We start from the raw sequence: 18,516 nt of genomic DNA, 5'->3' as shown, positions 1-18,516 counted from the left end.
TTGTCAGCTTATGATTTACATTCTACCCTTGCTTCTAAACTTTCTTGCTTTTTTTGTGATGATCTGATGTTAAATCAGATCACCCAGAAGAACTACAAGCTTATGGTTTATAATGCATACATATCAGAATCCTAGATTGTCAAATAATCTGTATTCATTCTTAATGCTGAATAAGTCTATGTTCACTCTTATGTGCTTTTCAGTCTCTAGCTGTTGAAGTATTAGAGTTGAACTTGATACATGATTTAAGCATACACGTTATTTAAACAAATAGGACAAAAGAGGGGACTATGCTTCTGTTAGAGAAGTGATGTCTGTAACCTGGAATTTTGGCGTGCTATAAAAGGAGTTACTTGTGACACCAGTGCTTCTAGTTCATATGATATATGAATAAATATATTTAAAAGTATGCAGGTTTTTTATCTTTTTTATTACAGGTGGCCATTAAAAGAAAGAAAAACACTTATGTGTTTAGTGTGCTTCCAGGATTATGCTTTCATCTCAGAACTGTAAGCAGAATAATTTACTGAAGTATTGCATGTGGCCTTTTCCTAGATAGGATTAGATACAATCTCTGTAGTGTTTTTGTCTGAAATTTGATCGCAAAATGAACACCAGATGTCTTGACGATATAAGTGGTTGTGTACTGTGAACAATAAGACACAGATAGCATCGGTGCAAACTAAGATGTCTTGCCTCTTCTGTGTTTTTTCCTTTGTAATTTAACCCCTGAGATGCTAACGTCTTACTGATACCCATCAGACATTGATCTGAGATGGCTGTTTATTTTTATACATCACTAACAGTAACAGTTATGCTGTTGCTTCTATTATAAAGATGTGTTTGTGGTTACATAATTAAAGGAATCAGAAATACTTGTTAGACTGGTGGATTTATTAAGTGAAATGTAAAATTGTCATGTGAGTATTCAGAAGGCCTTACCAGGTTTTCATCTCCTGTATTAATAGGAAATAGGTGACCCCTGAAAGATATCTGAGAATTACTTGCATGAAGAGAAGCGTATCCCCAGTTATGAGTTTTGACCATCCCAATAGTTGTGCATAGCAGAGTTGTATGCCATTATGAGATCAGAGATGAGGTTAGAGAGTCTATTCTCCATCACATGCAATTCTTTTTAATCCAGATTTAAGCACTCGGGAATATTATGGGGCTGAGGAGCAGCAAAGGTCTGTAGAATACAGCCTTTCTTATTGGCAATGTTTTTGAGCATCAGGTTAACTGAAAACTTCTGCCTGGGAGAGGTAGGGACAGTTCTTTGGTTTTTTGAACACTTTCACCATAGCTTAGGCACAGCACAGTGTTGGGAGTGTCTGCTGTGTTTGTTGGATGGACACTCTGCTGATCCTAAGTTTTCCAGCAGCTTTTAAAACTGAACTAAAGGATTTATGTTTTTATAATTAACCCTGCTTTTAGAAATTCTTTTATCACCACCTTATATCTCCATTACTGACTAGACGGCTTTTTGTGGTCTATCTTTTTTTTTTTTCTTCTGGCCCTTACTAATGAATTTCCCTCCTCCTTATGCATGCATGTGTGTTTTTCTTCTTTGGGTTTTGAGTTTATAAATCTACAAAGCTTCAGCCTTTAAAGTGAAGCACAGACAATCAAATGATGAAATAAATGTCACCAGGCTTTCATTCTGTTTTCTCCCAGCCTTGTCTTTCTCACTTAGATCATAAGCTCATCAGAACAGCGTGGTTTTGATTTTTGCCTTGTGCCTACAGCCTAATGAAGCATTGAAGCATTTGTCTTATAAAACTAAACAGAACATTTGTGTTTTTGAAAGAAATTGCCTCTTGATTCTAAAGGGGATTAATTTTTGATGTCTAGAATACTAAATTGATGAGGACAGTAACAATTTTCCATGGCCATGCAGGTTCTTATAGTATTGCTACATTAAAAAATCCAAACCCCTACATAATACCTTGTTGTCAGCTGCTAATATTGTTGCATGCTCTAAGCAAATAAAAGGATCTTCTTCCTAGACATAACAGTTGTGAAAAGACTGCTAGTCTTGCAGATATTCAATATCTGAAAGCTATAATTAAATGTAAAAAACTCTTTGGAAGGTAAATTTGTAACAGTGAATTGGTGGCATTAAAGATGAGAATCCTTTGAAAGAGAGAAGGAAGTCTTACGGATTGCAAAATTTACTTGGGTTTAAAATTCAAGTTACTTTGGATTTATAGTTACAATAAAAAGAGCAAAATAAAAAATGGAGTTCAGAGCTGAACTTGCTGGCTATGAAGATGCTAGACAAAACATTTAGAACTTCTCAGTGTTCTTGGGTATTTTGGGGCAGAAATAATTGGATTCAGTGCAACTTCATCAGTATTTTTAAAAAAATCTAACTTTTTGCAGTACATAACAATTTGAGTATGGCTGTATCAACTGCTTGATGCAACATGCTTAGAATTTAGGCAAGGTTATGATTTTGCTATTCATATTTCATACAGGTATAATAACTACATCTTTGTTTTGCATAAAAATGATGGGAGTGCTGGCGTCTTATGGGAATATCCGCAGGCCTGAGCAAGAGTGTTGCCTCATATTTTAGCAATTTTTTGGGTGACTGTAAATGGCTGTGTTCCTGTCTTGCTGTCTTTCCTTCTGGGTTCAAGTGAATTGGTCATAAGACAGCAACTAGAAATAAAGGAGCGCTAAGAAATTTCAAGGTCTGAATACATACATGCTGTTAGGTGTTCACTTCTCAAACTTAGTCCGGTAGTTTTCCATTGTATTTTCTGACCTACTTAACTTGTTAAATCCAGTGTATGCGCAGCTTGTCATTAACCTGCAGCAGTCAAACCACAGAATCCAAATTGAAGGAAACTAATTTTTTTCATTATTTTATATTCTGTCAAACAGTGATTGTACTTCTCTCCAATTGGTTAATGTATCATTTTCTTCAAAGCCCTTTAAACATCTCAGTTAGGACAGACAGTTGCTCCTATGAGGGCTGCTGTTCAGGTCGGTACTACTTGTCCTGTTTAAAGGTGGCCTGTTTAGGATTTAAGAGTCTACTTGATTTGCATTTGCATCAAATGTGGTAGAATGTTTGTGTTCAGAGAAATGAAGTGGCAATATCCTGTGTCTAAGCTTGCTGAGAGAATTTGCTGCAGTGTTTGTATATCTTGGTAGATTTCTTCATAAAAACTATTTTATATGGTTTAGTGTTCTGAGACTAATGCTGCTTATAGTTATTGCTTAAAAAGGGGAAATGAGAAAGATGTTATATTTGGTCAGGTAGAATTAAATAAAATAGTAAGAATTTTAAATTATTTTGCCATGGGTTTGGTTTTGTGTGTTGCTTGTGATGTTTTTTTTTAATTGTTTGCTCAGGTATTTTGTCCGGATGTTGATGCAGAACTCATCTTTCTTTGTCCAAAGGAACTCTTAATGTAAAACAACAACTTATAATTGAAACAAAAGTGAGTTTTGAAGTAGTTTGAGTTAGATGTCTTTGCTACCTTACTCTTTTATGAACAGTCCCATTCCTCTGTTTCAGTATTTGTCATCCAAACGACATTTGCTTTCAGCTGTCTCTTGTCAATGTTGTAAAAAAAAGCCATGTTTTATGCTAAAAGGCATTGTTGAGAAGCGTAAAGGTTTTGGAGTAAGAGCTCCTGCAGAAGGTCATCTGTGAAAAGGTAGCTGAGGTAGCTGAATGATGTGTAAGAAGGGAAGGAGACAAAGTATGTTTAACTGTGGGAACAAGAAGTTAATTTTCTCTCTTTTTCATCAGCATTAACTAGAGCACTGGAGAATCCGTTTACTCTTTGGTAATGAAATTACTATATTCTTTTTAAGGCTATCTTTACTTTTTTTTTTCTTTTCACCATTTTTGTGAAACCTTCACTGTTCTGTTCATAAGTGAGTGGCAGATTCTGTTTTGCCTGACCTTACGTTCCCCCTGAGAGGCAAAATGTATGATACCAAAATGCTGTATTTACTCTGCACCAAATTGTAAAATGCCAGATATGTGTCTTATCTATTTTGGGAAGCTTTTGCTAGTTTTAAGTTGCAAACTGAGTAAAGACTTGCTTACTCACTTCTTTCTTCCTTAGTCTTCTTTCTTAAAAACTGAAGGTGTTTACTTTGTTCTGTAGACAATTTTTTTAAAAAAAACCCAACTCTCTATTTGTTAGGTGACTTGCTATGTTTTCTGGAATCACCAGTTTATCCAAAAGCTGCAGCTCTACCATTAATATTTCAGCAAACAGATTTTAAGCATTAAAAAGAAGGCAGATCAATATCTTGGCTTTTGTGTGACAGTGTGCATTTCGTTAGTTGTGTTTAACTAGATTTTCTTATAATTTTAGTGGCTGCATGCAGAAGTGTGAAGAGGAAAAAACTGTGGAGTTTTCATGAAGCTGACATTGAGAGTTGTTTTTTCCAACAGAAGTAAATGTGGAGATTTAGGGAAAATTCTGTGTAGTAGAATCTAAAGCCCTACTGTTTCTGTACAGGCTATGAGTTAAATGTCTGAAACTAACCAGATAAAACTATTGTACTAACTAGGCCCTTATTTTTGTTAAAAAGTGTGTTTAATGGTGTGCTCTGCCTGGGGCAAGTAATTAAAATTAGGTTGATATACTCCTGTTTATAGAACATACTCCTGTACCATTATATATCTTCTATCACTCCAGATGTAGTAAATTACTTCAGATGTAAAATGACCATTTCTCTTTCCCTTACGAGCAAGGAAGGATATCGAGCTGCCCTTCTAACTTTGTTAACCCTGTAGCAGTTCACGCTTTTGTGGGAAGCTTGTAAACAGGGATAAAGTTTGTGTGTTAGGGTTTTCCTCACATATGAAGTAATGCTTTTGAGTTGAGGAGCATGTGGAAGTAAATAGTATCAGTGAAATATTTATCGTTTAACATTAGCTAGGTAGCCTTTGTGGCCTATTGAATTAGAAGTGGGTCTGCTTCCTCATAAACTGCAAAAACATAAAAATGATGGCTTGCATTCGTAATGTTAACTCCTTTAGTCCTCATCTGTAAGGCACAAAATGAGATCAGTCAGAAATCAATCTGTGTAAATTTTATAGCTGCTGTGTATATAGAACATTCTTCCAGGTTCTAAGGTGTAATAGCAGCTTTCTCATTAATAAATGCCATGAGAACGTTACAGTATAAATACTGTCATTGTGTTCTGTAAAAGTAGCAATATAGGAAGAAAACTGTTGTGCATTAATGAGCTTCTAAAATGTTTTGGGTTTTTTTTTTGCCCACTGCTAAAATGCTTGAATCACAGAATTGCTTTAAGATCAGTCTCCAAATCTGCACTAATGATGCAGATTACCAGGATTGTTCTGTCACAAGGCACTTTTTCTCTGTATATCTAAGGCAGCTACGGTGGGTCTAAGCCAAGCAGTGAAAGGCTATGTAATTCATGAGAACAATCAATGAGAATCTCGTAAGAATAATTACCTATTATCTATTTAATTTAATTATCTATTTAATGTTAGATAATTTGATTTGCAAATATCTGCAGAAGAAGCCACATGAGTTGAAAAAGCTAGTGTAAATAGTTCTTAAGGTAAAGATTAGTTTGCTTGTTATACTTTACAGTATAAATATCTAACTTTATTTTTGACAGTTCAGTACTGTGTGGTTATGAAATTCAAGTAATAATGCCATTTACAGATTGGAAAAATCATACTATGAATTTACCAAGACTAACACTGCCTGTGTGACATTAACTAAGCTCATAATTTATATGTGTGGTGAAAACATCTGATTAATTATATTTTTCTTTTTAAATTAATTTTTAAGTCTACTTTGTCTAAAGGGAAACTGAAGCAACTGATTCCAAATATGATGGTAGTAGATCATCATCAGACCAAATTCTGGGGTGGCAGACAACCACATGATTTCTGGGTAGAATTAATGTGTTTGGGTGGTTGTACCAGCTTCTGCTGTTTGAGCAAGTAAACTAACAACAATAGTATGTTGCCATCACCTGTGGTCCTAGTGGTGGATGACAGGCTTTTCTAAGAGGTACTTTCAGCAAAAAGAGTGATTACTGTTTAGCTTTTTGGTTCCCTTCCACGGGCTGGAGAAGTGTGCTCTTTTTGGTACAAAGTTTGCTGCTACAACACTGAAGGAAAATTGGGATTAATAAAGTTAGGGAGAGCATCTGTTAGGAAGATGAGGGGAGACTTTTACAAGAAGAAAAGTGTGGCTTGTTTAATGTATTTGAAGGCTGAGGAAGTACAGTTGTCATGTAACCATATATATATATATATATATATGCGCACATATTTCTCCATCCCTACCTCCCAGTGGTGGAGGGTAGCAGAACAAGGAATACTTGTCTAAGCTGAAAGCTATTATTGGTTGCAGAGCAAGAAAGTACCAACAGTTCTTAAATATATTTAAGGAGGAAGAATGCTTCTAAGCACTGGAGCAAGGAAGGATATCTTTCCATTAGGTTTTTGTGTCACAGCTCTCAACTGCTTTTGTGAAAGGGAATGAAGACCAAAGTGTTACGGTAGCTTTGTCTGGGCTTCATGACCCAAAGCTCTCCTCCATTCCCAGGAGGAAAGGTGCTAATGGGTGCATCTTGTCATACGCAAAATCTTTTCAGCAAACTGTAGAGGTGGACTTTTTGCACACTTTCTGGCAACCTTTTCTTGAAGAGATATAAAATGGATTTCCTGATTATTGTTCTCCGTAATACAGTGGCCCATCCATTTAGTAGAAACCAAGCAAATGGATTGCGCTGAATACTCTCTAGAATATTTCATCCTAGTTAATCTGACGGTCCTTTTCATTATAAGAACCTGCTTGAGGTACTTTTGTTCATCTTAAGCATCTGTTGTCCTTTGTCTAACTTGAAACTACTTCTGTGTTCTGTAATGACTCCTTTCTGGGCAAATGAGGTATTTTATTTAAATGTCCTGGGTGAGTGAGATTAGGAATGACAGTGTGGCAGGAGTTCAGGAGTTCTGCATAAACTCCGTTTAAAAGCACCATTGTGTAATGCATTGTCAAATGTGCACTAATTTTTTAACCTCCCTCTTCAAGGGAAACGTGTTGCTGCTGTTACGGAAACATAGTTGTTTTCAGTTTTTTCACAATATAACAAACATCCCATTCCTTCTAGATATGACATCTAAGTTTTTGTTTTCTTCCAGCCTAGTGTATTAATCGTGAGTTACAAGGAACCATCAAAAGCAGCTTCTCAATTTGGACCTTATAAACAAGCAGAATGGCGGCCTGACAGCACCATGATAGCTGTTTCAGTAAGTAGGGTTTTTACTTCTTACTGCTGATAAACTATTGCAAAGACTTTTGTGTTACCAATTTCTGCGCTTATACGAACTTGCAGATTATATATATATTTATCTAGTGAAAATATGTAAAGTACCAAGGTTTTTTTGGATGATAGAAGGTCCCTTTGGTAGTTTTAATTCATTTTTTCCCCTGAAGAACGAACTGCAGTTCTCTATATTAAAATAATGTTTAGATGTACTCGTGAGGGGTGATCCGGCATCTCATTACGTTAGTAATCTGGTCACAAAGCGTAAGGGAACTTATACATGTGAATGAAAGAAATAGTTGAGGAGTTTGGTGACATAACCATATTTAGCTTGATAAATAGGGTTTACAAGATGTTTCAGAAAGGTGGGTCTTAAGAGGATGAAACTGTGGCTCTCTTAAGGTGTGGTATCGTTTGGTGATCAAAAAAAATTGCAAGGCACCGAGAACACAGAAACAAGGGCAGTGATAGGTGATGCTCCCGTCACAGAGGTGATAGACTCTTCTGTTAAGAGCCTTAAAGGTAAAGGTGAGATCTTGTCTCACGTGGAAATACAATCTTGTTCCGTAGTTGATGCTGTGCTCACAGCAGTAAAGTTGACTTTTTCAGCACCAGTATTTAAAAATTTGAGGTGCAAGGTAGACACAACAAAGGTGAGAGTAGAGTTTATAGGAGTCAGAACATGGGATGATATTCTTGGTGACTTTTGGTCAGGGCTTACGTTAGGACCAGGTCTTTGGGTAAGTTCCTTTCTCCAGCTTTTAAAATCAAGGCTGTTGTACTTAAGAATTTCTTGTGAGACGATGCAGAAGAAAATAATGAAATATTAAACCTCCCCATCAGAAGTTGCTTATATGGAATTACAAACTGGATAACTACTGTATTTGTTGGTACCCTGACTTCAACTCCAATATAAACCATTCATTGTGCTTAAAGTGATACCTGTAATGCTTTGTGGTTTTAAACCAATCAGATATTGTTACCTTGGTGGAAAATACCAGATGGTTTATGGAATAGTTCATTGTTTACCAGTATCATCATGACTTTAAATCAACTAAATTTCCTATGCTCCGGTTTTCTTGTGTGTAATTCAGGGGTAGACTTTTCCGAGTAGTTGGTTTAGAATGTTTAAATCACCTAAAAGGACCTCATGGAGTCAATGCAATAATGTATTTCTGTTAATGTCAGATTATATTTTGACTTAGGAAATGCTAATAGTTGCCAGCAAAGGCAGAAGGGAGACTTCTGTAATATTTACTATGAATAAAAAATAATTTTCCAATTTTATAATACAGCATGTAATCACAACTAACTAGCTAAACATATTTTAATTATACCATTATGCAGTAGTTCAGAAGAGATTTAAATTGTTATATTGAATTACTTTGCATATTATGTTTTTTCGGTGAGGTTGTGATCCATTTGCCCATGGTTCAGCTGATAGTCAGACTAACTTTAATTTCTGCCAGTTTAGGTTCTGTACCTCCAAGATTTTCTGCAGCTAAATGTATAGTGTTCTTTTTGGCAGATGATGTCAGAATCTAAATGCCCATAAAGTCTCAGTTCGTAAACTTAAGTTTTACAAATTAAAATTAAATATGGTCAAACAGTTTATAAAATAGCAAGTGTCATGAGATTTCTAATATTCTTCAAGTTTCTTATGTTTATATTGCATCTCCTAGGTGTATATGTACAAATAATATAGCCAAGCATGTTATGGTAGTTTTAACAGTAGTTCTGTTCTGCAAGTTTTTTTAATATGCTTTTGGAATATATATGAAGTGTAATTTGAAAGAGTTAATGAGTCCTACTGAAAGACCACATCTACAAATATTGGTGTTTCTGTTATAGAGACACAGGGCGGAAAGGCAGTTTTGGGAGCTTAATGAAGGTGTTTCTGCTCATGCACAATACTTTTATCCCCAGGTAAAACTGTGAACTTTTTTCCAAGAGAATAAACATTTTCTCCTTTTGTGACTTTTTCTTAAGAAGAAAACTAATGAAGGAGGAATAGCAAAGCAAGTTATTAATTAAAAAAAAAAGAGAACAGATTCTACTAGTAGTTTTGTTGAACTGGATTAACTTCAGTTCATTACTGAAGGCCTGTGCAATAGCTAAAAATACTAGTTTGAAAGCTGAGTTAGGTGATTTAGTTTCTCCCCTGTTACTACTTGTGGTCTTGAGTTTCTTGATTTTAGTAGTTTTATGTAATAATAAAATTATGCTGTACTTTGTTTTTAAGAAGGTGAGAGAAAGGCTTAGTATGTAGTTATCAGTCAAGTAGTACATTAATTTTTTTTTTTAGATGACATAATGATGGGGAACGTAGTCTGGATTGAATGTCTGCTATAGCAGTGATATAGAGTGTTCTTTGCTTCTGACTGCCAGAGTGTTCAGAGCACCTCTGTGAAAATAAACCGCTTTGCAGCATATGCTGTGAGGTTATTATTTGTACTGAAGGCAGACTTTGGTCTAGCATCTAAGGCTTTATACAGTACCTCAAGTAGCTTGAATGGTGTTCAGTTAAACAAACTGTCATGGTTTAGCCCCAGTCAGCAACCAAGCACCATGCAGCCACTCAGTCGCTCCCCAGTGCGGGGATTGGGTTGAGAATCAGAAGAATGAAAGTGAGGCAACTCATGGGTTGAGATAAAGACAGTTTAACAGGTAAAGCAAAAGCTGCCCATGGAAGCAAAGCAAAACAAGGAATTCATTCTCCGCTTCCCATGGGCAGGCGGGTGCTCAGCCATCTCCAGGAAAGCAGGGCTCCATCATGCGTAACAGTTACTTGGGAAGACAAATGCCATCGCTCCAAACATCCCCCGCTTCCTTCTTCCCCCAGCTCTATATGCTGAGCATGATGTCATATGGTGTGGAATATCCCTTTGGTCAGTTGGGGTCAGCTGTCCCGGCTGTGCCCCCTCCCAGCTCCTTGTGCACCCGGCAGAGCACGTGGAGCTGAAAAAGTCCTTGACCAGTGTAAGTGCTACTTAGCAACAACTAAAACATCTCCGCATTATCACCGCTGTTTCCAGCACAAATCCAAAATACAGCCCCATACTAGCTACTACAAAGAAATTTAACTCTATCCCAGCTGAAACCAGGACACAAACTTAAGCAGTTCTCACACTACTGTCATCCCCTAGCAATTCTAAGTTCATTTACCATTGGTATCTTTGATTTTTAAACTGTTGCCTCATTTTCTAAATCGATTTTTTTTTCCCTGATGTTTTGGAGTTTCTTCTCTCATATTGCTGCATGTGTAATTTTTCCATTGTTACAGGGAGATATTTTGTTTCTTGTCTAGATGAGCACATAAACCAAGGTAGCAAATTCTAGTAGTTAAACTTGTGAATTGGGTTAAGATGCTTCAATATAGAAAAACATACAAGGCATTTTAGTCCTTCCCCTGCAACAGGCAGTCAGTCCTCTGATACAGACTGCTCTTCAGTGTGCTTTCCCATAGCTAAGGCAGGCCTTTAAACATCATAGCATACAAGAAACGATGTAGTGAAATCCCTTGCAAGTACCGTATGTTTATATTTTTGGCTGTCAGAGAAAAGAATGGTAAGGGAACAGGTGACAGTGATGTTTACCTTTGTAAGTCTCATTGCAACACAGACATTTCTAAAGCAATGTAGAAACCTGTGTGAATGAATATGATCAATTTGCAGGAAGTGTACAGTTGAATGCTTCTGCATTTCATCCAGCTCTTCATGGAATTTGAGGTTCTATTTAGAAATGAACCTGTAACAATAACAACTTTGTTCTTTGAATACTGTTCAGTAAGGCCCTTTGTACCTTAATATCAGTATAAAGATACTTTTCAGTATTGTTTTACTTTTCCTTCCAGGGTAATATAACTTACAGGTTAAATATTTAATGATGTAATGGAAAGAATGTGTAAAGATGATAGAAATGAGCATGTTTCTTTACCACATAATACCTGAATGTTATATTACTGCACACACAAAACTTTCCATTTATTTTCAGCTCACCATTATGGTTTAGATTTTGTTCTTGTATGAGAAATATCCTTGCTTTGAATGAGAACAATTGTGTTTCTTGGACTTGGAAGCCAAAACACAAATTTGTTTCATGACAAAGCAGTATGTTTGACTGGGGAAAGACACAGCATCTGTGAACTGATAAACTAAGCTAACAAGTGTTACTTTTTCCTTTATTCAAAGAAAAGGGAAGCAACCTTTCAAAGCAACTTGAAACCATTCATTTCAGTGTTTCTTGTCTCCAGTAATATTGCTTTGGGTATGTGCCCAGCCCATATTAAAAATGATTGGCTGGAAACTCTGTGTAACCGAAATGCCTTTGCCAATTTGCCTGAAGAATAAATTCTTTGAACAACGAACCTTATTGGTCGTCTGCCTCTCCTGTGCTTATACAAACACTGACCAGCTTCTAGTCATGACTGGAACATCTGATAACTATATGATTTATATTTTTTCCTGAATAGCGTTATAGTTTGAAGTCAGTCTTACAGAATGACAGAATATGACTTGAGATAGAATTGTAGTAGATTTTTTTTCAAACAGCAGCAGATTTTGAAAGGTGGTGTGGTATCTAAAGATACGGCTTGACGTGAGGATTTTCTGAAAACTGCCTGCATGTCTGACATTGAGAGGCAGTGCTTAGCTTCTTTGCACTCTGTAGTATCCATTGTTGTCAAACACCTGGATGTCTTTTTCTGAAGGCTTGCTACCTTCTACTACATGCTTTCTGCATTAATTCTCTTCATTGTTGGGAATTAGGTGGCCAGGTTCTAAATATCTGATGTAGCTGCCTGGTTTTATGTATTTATATGAATCAGAGGAAAATTTCTGCCAGGCACATATATCAACAGTGGAGTTTTTCCATTTTTCTACCCACTGAGTGATCTATTCAGTGGGCTTCATGGGCTAGTATGGATTTTACCTAGAATGAATTTCAACACACAGTTTTTAAATATATCTGAAACTTGATATGAATGTATAGTTGTGTTCAATATATGAGACATATGTAGAAATTGCAAAGGTTTGTCTAGATTTTACTTGTGCAGATAGACTAGATATATATATCTTATCAGTGTTTCTCTTTCAGACCGCAAATGGATACATCTTATTTTTTGAAATCCCATCAGCAAGAGACAAATATCTCTATGAGCCAATGTATCCCAAGTAAGTATTTTAAACTTTCTTTGCATCCCCACAGTGTGAAATAAATATGACTAGGCAAGTCCTAAGCATGTTTTATGAATTAAAAAAAAAATCCTTCCAAAGTATGTTTTAAAACTTGATGAGTATTTGAAGCACCATTCCTATGAGTTAAGAGTCCATTCAGAGGAGAAGTTGGTCTAATTGGTTTGCTGTGCGCTGGTAAGATTCCTATGATCCATCTTACAAGCTCTCAAAATCTTAAATAGCACAGTTAAAATTGTCTAACTTTATAATCTGAGATACTCTGCTGAATTCATGATCTGTAACAAGCTTTAATTCCTTTTGAGTAACTCAGCTGAGTAAGTAACGTTTCTTAGGAACTATTAGGGTGTAATTTTTCAGTAGATTACTCTGCTCCCCAACTTCATAATAACTTGGAGATTTTTTAAACAAATGGGGAATAAACTCTCAATATTTTGGAAAGAATATGAATCATTTTTAGTAAGAAAATACAAGTATTTTAGCTGCAGTGTGTTATGTTGTCATTACAATCTTATTTTCCTTTCTGTGAATGACAGAGTACATTTTATGTGGTAAAATGTGAGTGTATGTTGGATACAGTTGTGGTTGACTTAGTTGACTTTGGTTTTGGCAAAACTGGAAACTATTTAGGACAAACTAAAATCTCACGAGGTGTAATTTTGTGTCTATGTGTGTTTAGATAGGCAGAATCTGTAGTCATTAATTGGATCAAATTTGTCCACAAGAGTAATAAAACACTCTTGATTTCTCACTGGCTAGAGACTGCTTTTTTTTATATATCTCTATATATACCTCTATCCCAGCTGAAACCAGGACAATCATTATGATAATGCTAGTCAACTTAAAATTAAGTTTTCTTCATAAAATGAGTTAAAGTTGACTGATGGGTGTCTCCAAATGGACATCTATGAGGAGTACTGGATAACCTATGATGTCATGTCAGATGAAACCATTTTGATTTTTTTAAACCATAACTGTTAAACCATGAACATTAAAACAGAAATCAGATCTTCAGGAGCATTTAATTTAAATCTCTATTCTTTTACATGTGTTATAGGAAGAAATGACTTGGCAGGTAGCAAAAGGTTTTAAAGTGAATTTAAAGTGAATTTAAAGTGAATTCTTGTGTTATTGAGTGGAAAATTTTGTGTTTGTTACTACTATAATATATCTTTTGGCCTCTAAAATAGCCCTCAAAGCTCTGGAACTAAATGGAATTTACTGTTGCAACTTACATTTTTGGAAAACAGACAAGTAAGAGTAGTGTAGACAGGTTATGTTACTTTTTTTGCCTTTTCTGAGACCTGAATAGCATTTTTCAAACTAACTTTTCACATCTCACTGACTGTCGTCTGCTTTTTTTTTTTCTGATAACCTGTTGAAACAAAAAAAGTGATAATATATCTCCAGCTGTACATAATGCAAAAGGCTAAACTATAGTTTATGGTATGTTCTTCTTGTTCTATTTGGAAAGTTGGGGGTTTTATTGGTAGAAACAGAAAATATATGTAAAGATGTATAAAACGTGCAGTAACAGTTAAAAAAGAAGCTTTGAAAAGTTTTACATGTGCTACGTGTAGGAAGGTTTGAAAATATCTCTTAAGCAGTTAATGACTAACCTAAGTCTTAACTTTTATATAAAACATCAGTAGTTGATTTCTGTTGTCAACCTAAAAGCATGTGTTTTACAAAAGAGCTGTGTGTTGAAAGCTCAGGACTTTAAGATACGTTTGTGTAGTCCAAAAAGGTATAATGCTGATTCTGTGGATGAATAAGACAAGGTGTTTGTCCGTAGAGTATTTATAACAGGTTGCTCACAATCTCCCAAGACTAATGCAGGTACTTAACTTTAAGAAGATGATCATCTCACTGAATTTACTGGGATTACTAGTCTGTCTATATTTAGCCCTGAGCTTTGAAAACCTGCATAAAATTACTGCCGTACTGCTGTCCTGGTTATATAGATCAAAAGAAAGACACGAGTATTTGTGTGTGAATTGTCTGCTGTGATTAACGTCAGATTATTTTAGAAGCTATTAAAATGGGATGAACTTCCTTTTGGTGCAGATACAGTCCACTGCCAGTAGGCAGTTTCACTAATTTGTTTTGTAGATCAAATACTACAAAAACCAACCAACCAACCAAAGAAACCCAACCCAGAATGAACAAACAGACAAACTAAAACAAAAGTGTAAGGTCATGCACCTGGGAAAACGTAATCTGGGAGTGCAGCACAGACTGGGATGCACCTGGCTGGAGAGCAGCTCTGTGGAAAGGGACCTGGGGGTTCTGGTGGTCAGGAAGCTCAACATGAGCGAACAGTGTGCTGCTGTGGCCAAGAAGGCCAACAGGGTGCTGAGTTGCATCAAAAAGGGCATCACCAGCAGAGATAAAGAAGTCATTATCCTGCCCTACTCAGTGCTTGTTAAGCCACACCTGGAGTTCTGTGCACAGTTCTGGTCCCCACTATACCAAAAAGATGTGGACAGGCTGGAGAGGGCCCAGAGAAGGGCCACCAAGATGATCAAAGGATTGGGAAGCCTGTCATATGAGGATAGGGTGGGAGAACTGGGTTTGTTCAGCCTTGAGAAAAGGAGGCTTAGAAGGGATCTCATCACTATGTACCAGTACTTAAGGGATAGCTACAAAGAAGGTGGAGACTCCCTTTTTACATGGAGTCACATGGAGAGGACAAGGGGGAATGGACACAAGTTGCTCTTGGGGAGATTCCGATTGGACTCGAGGGGAAAATTTTTCACAGTGAGAACAGTCGACCACTGGAATAATCTCCCCAGGGGAGTGGTTGACTTGGCCACGTTGGACACCTTCAAGAGTCGTCTGGACAGGGTGCTGGGCCATCTTGTCTAGCCTGTGCTCTTCCTAGAAAGGTTGGACTAGATGATCCCTGAGGTCCCTTCCGACCTGTGATTCTGTGAAAAGCCCAGAATTGAAACTTTCTTCTGGCATATGTTCGTTTTCCAAAGACATTTCTGCTGGACTGAACAACACCAAATTAATTTTTTTTTACGCTGAAACCATTAAAAATCAGTGAAATGCCTTGTATGCCACTTGCCTTGTGCTTGAAAGGGGACATCTTACTGTTTACTTCCACTGTAACAGTGTGTTCTTGGCTCCTTCCTCTATGTTGGCAGCAGTGATCATGCAGCTGTGCCTTAAGTAAAGTCGGGTTGCTGACCCGATGGGGAAACTAAACCTGCCTGTCTCCTTTCTTTACCCTTTTTTGTCGCCTTCCCCACATTCCAGTATCTTAGCTTGCAAGTTGGCATATAATAAAAGGCTGGCATTAGAAAATGGTGACCTTGAAGAAGGACTGAGTAGCAATGCTGTGAGATTCGAAAACATGGAGTGATTGCTCAGTGATACTTGTGTGATAATTCTTGTATCATAGTTCATGACAAAGCAATTGCTTGCAACATTTTAACTCTCCTGCAAATACTAATTATGACTTGTCCAGCTCCTGTCTTATGTGGTTATTTTACCTATGTTAGGCAAAGTCAGTGGGAGGGTGGTGATTTTTCCAGAGAACATAAAGGTGAAAGGCTGTCCTTGCATTAGTGGTGTGATAGGTCAGCTGCTGGAAACAGGTCAGCAAATACAGTGAAATGGGTGGACAACAGGTTCAAATGTAGGTCTTCACACTTTGCATATTTGAGGTAAAGGTTTTTTTGTCTACCGTTCATCTCGTTGGACATGTCCACGACATACCAGAAAGTTTAGATGTTGTAGAGTATTGTCAGTTGTGGGTGTTTTTTTGTTTGTTGTTAGCTAGTGAGCATAGTTCTGTCAGTGCTCCTGAGTTCGATATTATTCTACTTTTGAAATTATGAATATTTCTTCTTGTTGATGAAGTGTCCGTATCTACAAACTTTTTGTAAGCAGAATGAAACCTGTTCTCTTGTATCCTTTCTTTAAATAATAAAGGCCAGTTCTGGCAGAAACGTAAAATGTCAATATAGTGACTATAAAAGTAAAGGAAAACTCTCTTAATCCAAGTTCAGCTTGAAGAGAATTCTTAAGCAGTACAGGTCAACATAATGAGGTGGTTATGCAGTGGGAGTACACAGCAGTAATGTCCGCAGCTGCACCAAAATCCTGGTGCAAGAATTTCTAGTTTACTCAGCGTCCTGAAGTTGAACTTGTGGCCTGGTTTGATCCCATACAAATTTAAACATGGAGAAAGGTTGGGTTTAAATTATTCTGTCTACTTACCTCTCATTTAATTTAAATGTGTATATTTTACTGTAAGTTAAAATGTCAGAAAAGCAGGTGATAAGGTATATGACAGACAGCCACTTTCTTGACGTTAATTATTTTTGCAGTCTTCCAGACTGGGACATTGGTAGCTGCAGTGGAGTTACAGCTTCATGTGGTAGTAGTGTTTTTTTTAAAAAAAACCTCCTTTAAAATTTGCTTGATAATGGTTTAGCCTTGGTTTGAAGAAAAGGACCAGAAAAAGTTGCTGAACATAAAGATGACTCCACATTTGTCCATATGGGACACACGAGGGAGGATCTTTGTGGAGAAAAAGTATGGTCCTTCCAGTTTATAGCTGTTACTACACAGAGTTGTTACTCTATATGGCTGTTGAGCAAGATGATCCAGAAGAGCTTGCCTGTATTTGATCTGTTAACAGAACTATTCTAGCATACAGTTATTGTGTAAACTGTAATTACACTTGCAAAAGTTTTTTGCTGGTACAGCTTAAAAGAAATACCTCAAAGTGTTTTTTTTAAAAAAAGGCAAAACCCAAAACAAACAAAAAAACCACACAACAAAAAATCAACCAACCAAACAAAAAAACCCAAAACAAACCAAACCACCCCACAAAACTACCTGGGAAGTGACTGAAACACTTTTGCGGTTCATAAGTCAATACACATTGCAGTACAAATCACCATACAATTTTCTGCTTTTTAGGGCCAAGTCACTCTGTTGTCTCCCAATCTAATCAACACAGGTTTAGTAGAAGAGCTAAAGTGTGAGTTGAGGCTAAGCTCTCATCATGTTTGAATGCAGGAGTCTCTGCATACCCTTATCTTTTAGTAGTGTGAAATTACTTTCCAAAATCAGGTTACATGAACTCCCCTGCCCCCTGCTATTGTTTGTTTAAAAACAGACAGAATCAGAGTCTAGGCAAATCTATTTCCTGTTTAAAAATGCCCATTTGGCATGACTTCCTCCTTTTCATATCAACCTATTGTAATGGTCTTTATGTTCTGAAATTCAGTGTTTTAATGGAAGTGCTGGAATACAAGATTATGAACATTTGCTGCTGGAGCCCACAAAACCTTTTAAGTTTGTTCTGTCAATATCTGAGGGCATAGCTCTTACAAAATTGAGAATATGTGAAATCCTTTAAGATGGTTGAGTGGGTAATTACTTTTAAACGCTAGCTATTTTATACCTTTTGAGGTTTAATCAGTTTAAAATATACTTATTAGATATGATAAGGTTTAAGGAACTGACATGTTCAGCATTATGCACATTTTATGTAAAATCTGTTATTAGATTAATGTGGTAAAACAAGTGTTTATGATATAAACATAGGATTCTGTCATTAATTCTGAGGATGTATTGTTGCTGGAGTCGATAGTTTTTTGTTGAATTGTAATATTTTAGGAATGTTATGAATTGCAGTTGTTTTATGGAAGGAAGTATTTCTGGCTTTGTTGATATTTGGCCAGGAATTGCTAGTCTGTTCTTGGAGTGAACATTCATGCTCAATGAAAGCCTATCCTGCTTAATTTGTTAGACTAAAAACAGGAAAAGAAGCAGCAATTGTGTGGTTTTTTTGTTTTTTAAATTGAGCCAGAACAGTCTGCAGCTTCATTCCAGCTCTTAGAGACTTTGCTCCAGATCAGACCAGACTTGGAAGAGAATCGGTATTGGCCACTAGCCCACATTCTGGGGTACTTTCCTGCAGCGAGCACAAGTACAAAGTCCTGCTTCAATTAGTTCAGTCTGATTTTACTACCATATTACTAAAGTCATTACAAAATAAAACATGAAGAAA

General features: G+C 36.6%; 1 protein-coding gene across 4 annotated transcripts in view; it reads left to right on the top strand.

Annotated features, from left to right (window-relative positions):
* RIC1 (RIC1 partner of RAB6A GEF complex) overlaps positions 1-18,516 on the top strand; it is a 57,552-nt gene that overhangs the window by 3,819 nt on the left and 35,217 nt on the right. For all 4 annotated transcript variants that reach the window (XR_012658078.1, XM_075079464.1, XM_075079465.1 and 1 more), the window contains exons 2-3: positions 7,166-7,273; positions 12,385-12,461. Coding sequence is in view for 3 of the 4 variants with exons in the window: in XM_075079464.1 (XP_074935565.1) it covers positions 7,166-7,273; positions 12,385-12,461 (185 nt within the window). In the remaining variant the exon portion in view is untranslated. The remainder of the gene's footprint in view (positions 1-7,165; positions 7,274-12,384; positions 12,462-18,516) is intronic.

Source organism: Phalacrocorax aristotelis, chromosome Z, assembly GCF_949628215.1.
Source record: "Phalacrocorax aristotelis chromosome Z, bGulAri2.1, whole genome shotgun sequence".
NCBI lineage: Eukaryota > Metazoa > Chordata > Aves > Suliformes > Phalacrocoracidae > Phalacrocorax > Phalacrocorax aristotelis.
The sequence above is the reverse complement of the archived record's forward strand: the minus strand, read 5'-3'. Positions and strand labels throughout refer to the sequence as shown.